The sequence below is a fragment of the Seriola lalandi genome, unplaced genomic scaffold, assembly GCF_002814215.2.
Source record: "Seriola lalandi dorsalis isolate HSWRI2012SDOR001 ecotype SW California unplaced genomic scaffold, Sedor1 jcf7180002052890, whole genome shotgun sequence".
Classification (NCBI taxonomy): Eukaryota; Metazoa; Chordata; class Actinopteri; order Carangiformes; family Carangidae; genus Seriola; species Seriola lalandi.
In genome coordinates, this window is record NW_019523443.1 from 24,023 (window position 1) to 26,407 (window position 2,385).

Here is a 2,385-nt window from a genome sequence, read left to right on the forward strand (position 1 = left end):
TCAGTAAATATTGTATTTAGATTGAGCTTCTACAGGTTTTAACATTATTTTACACTTAAAGATTCAATGTTGACACAAATACTGCAAGTTGAAGTTTGAGATGCTTTTAATCAGTGTAACAGTATTTTTTACTTTGTCTTCCAAAACAAAAGGTTTACTTTAAAATATTAAGCATGTGTTAATATTTCATTGCATTGACACTTAATTTTATTATTAGGAAAAAGTTTCTCTGCAGAAACTTTAGTGGCTTCACTTTATTGAAGGAGTTTGATCAGAATAATTTAGGAAAAAATCTGAAACTTGAGTGGATTCACTTTATTAAAGGAGTTTGATCATAATAAATTAGGAGAAATCTGTAAAATAACTTTTTTCTGTGGAAATATGAATGAAACTTTCTGTTAATTTATTGTTTTTGTACTTTATTTGAATTAGGATATTTCAATCTCTTGCAAAGTGATTACTGATGCATTTAAATAGGAATAAGCAGAGAATTGTGTCTGAAAACAAAATTATTCCAACTTTATGGGCGACAGTGAATAATGAGGCAAAAAAAAAAGTTCAAAAAAACGTCATGTTACAGCCACGCATATAAAGTCATAGTATAGTAAAGCATAAAAACATGAAAAAATCCAATACCAAATGTATCAAAAGGGATATTTTCTGTTATGGTAGGATTAGTTACAGCCTCCAGAATTATCTTAAGACACTGGAAAGCTGCTGTATCCCTGGACCTGGAAGACTGGTTGAATGCCATGGTGGCGACAGCATCTTATGAGTCTATGCTTAATAGACTGAAGGGCGGTTCCTTGGGCGCTCTTTTGGACCTTTACAAGGACTGATGAAAACCTGGGTCAGAGCACCAGTGATTGAGCACAGAACACTCAACACTTAAATTCAATAAAGTTTTAAATAACAAAAAAAGAGGCCTTACAACGTCAAAAACATCATAATCGAGTAAGGCATAAAACTTCATCGTATATTATGTCATAAAAAATGTCATAGTTTAATGAGATACATTGGTTTTGTCAAATAACAGAAAGACCTAAAAAATGATATTACAGTGAAGTAAAATATCCAATGACTCAAGCATCAAGATACAAAACAATTCAAACACTGTACAGTGCTGGAACAAACTGACCAGAGACTGTGTGGGGATGTAGAAAAATATCAGGTCAGAGTGACAGAGGGAAGGACCCATGTGTGTGTGTGTGTGTGTGTGTGTGCGTGTGTGTGTTAGTGTGTGTGTGTGTGTGTGTGTGTGTGTGTGTGTGTGTGTGTGTGTGTGTGTGCGTGTGTGTGTGTGTATTATAGAGACACTGAGGAACCAGACCAGAACCTGAACCCAGGATACAGAGGTTCAGGGAAGGTGGTGTTGAAGGTGTGGAGGTGGATCAGTGAGTCAGAGACTCTGTAGAAGGACAGAGAGCCAGAAGGACAGTCCACATACACTGCTACTCTGTTAGAGACAGAGGAGGAGGAGGAGGAGGAGGAGGAGGAGGAGGAAGAGGAGATGAATGTTTCTCTGTCATTGTGCCAGACAGAGTAACGACCATTAGAGCAGCTCAGACTCCAGGACTGATCATTTCCTCCAAACACACAGTCTTCACTGTTTCCTTTCCTTCTGATTCCTCTGTAACTCACTGATATATCAACCACTCCTCTCCACTCGACCTCCCAGTAACAGTGACCAGTCAGACCAGTTGAACACAGCAGCTGAGGCCAGTGGTCAAATCTGTCTGGATGATCAGGATATGACTGATACTCTCTCACCCATGTCACCTTCCTGTTGTTGTCAGACAGTTTGAGGCTTCTGTTCACTGTGTTTGTGTCCAGTTCCAGTTCAGAGGAATCTGATGGAGAGAACAAGACAGTTTATCATCTGACTCATCTGATGGATTATTGATTGATTATTGACTGATATGTTGTTATTTCCTGTAACGTTTATCAATGACACATGTAGTCAGACATCTCTCATCAGTAACGTTTGAATGAATAAATACCACAACTATTGTATAAAAGGCCCCTATGTGCCAATGTAGGTAGTTCAATTACAGTTCTTTAATGTTGTTTACAGTAATTATTGTGTTGTTGGGGAATATGTTGTTAATTATAAGCTTCATATGTGACAACATGCCAATCAGTTTGGTTGCCTGGCACCTCAGAGGGACACATGCCCAAACGGAGGGTTGGTGGAAATGAAGGCCTCATTCAGGAAGTGACGAGTGTAACGTGGTCGGGTCTTCTTCCCCACAAGAGCTGCGAGAGAAAGTCGACTTCGCCTTGTTGTTGGGACTTTTGTGCGTTCATGACAAGAAGTAAGTGTTGACTATAATATTTCCATTCACCTAGGTGTACAGTTTATTCTGCTCATGCGAAGTCTGAACT

The 2,385-nt window shown here is 38.7% G+C and overlaps 1 protein-coding gene across 1 annotated transcript; it reads right to left on the reverse strand.

The window, feature by feature from the left end:
* Positions 1–392: 392 nt before the first annotated feature.
* Positions 393–1,872, reverse strand: LOC147819486 (stonustoxin subunit beta-like; the record flags this gene model as incomplete). The annotated part of the gene is made up of 1 exon (XM_087172453.1): positions 393–1,872. A coding segment is annotated over one exon (567 nt), but the record flags the coding sequence as incomplete, so codon positions are not given.
* Positions 1,873–2,385: the final 513 nt, after the last annotated feature.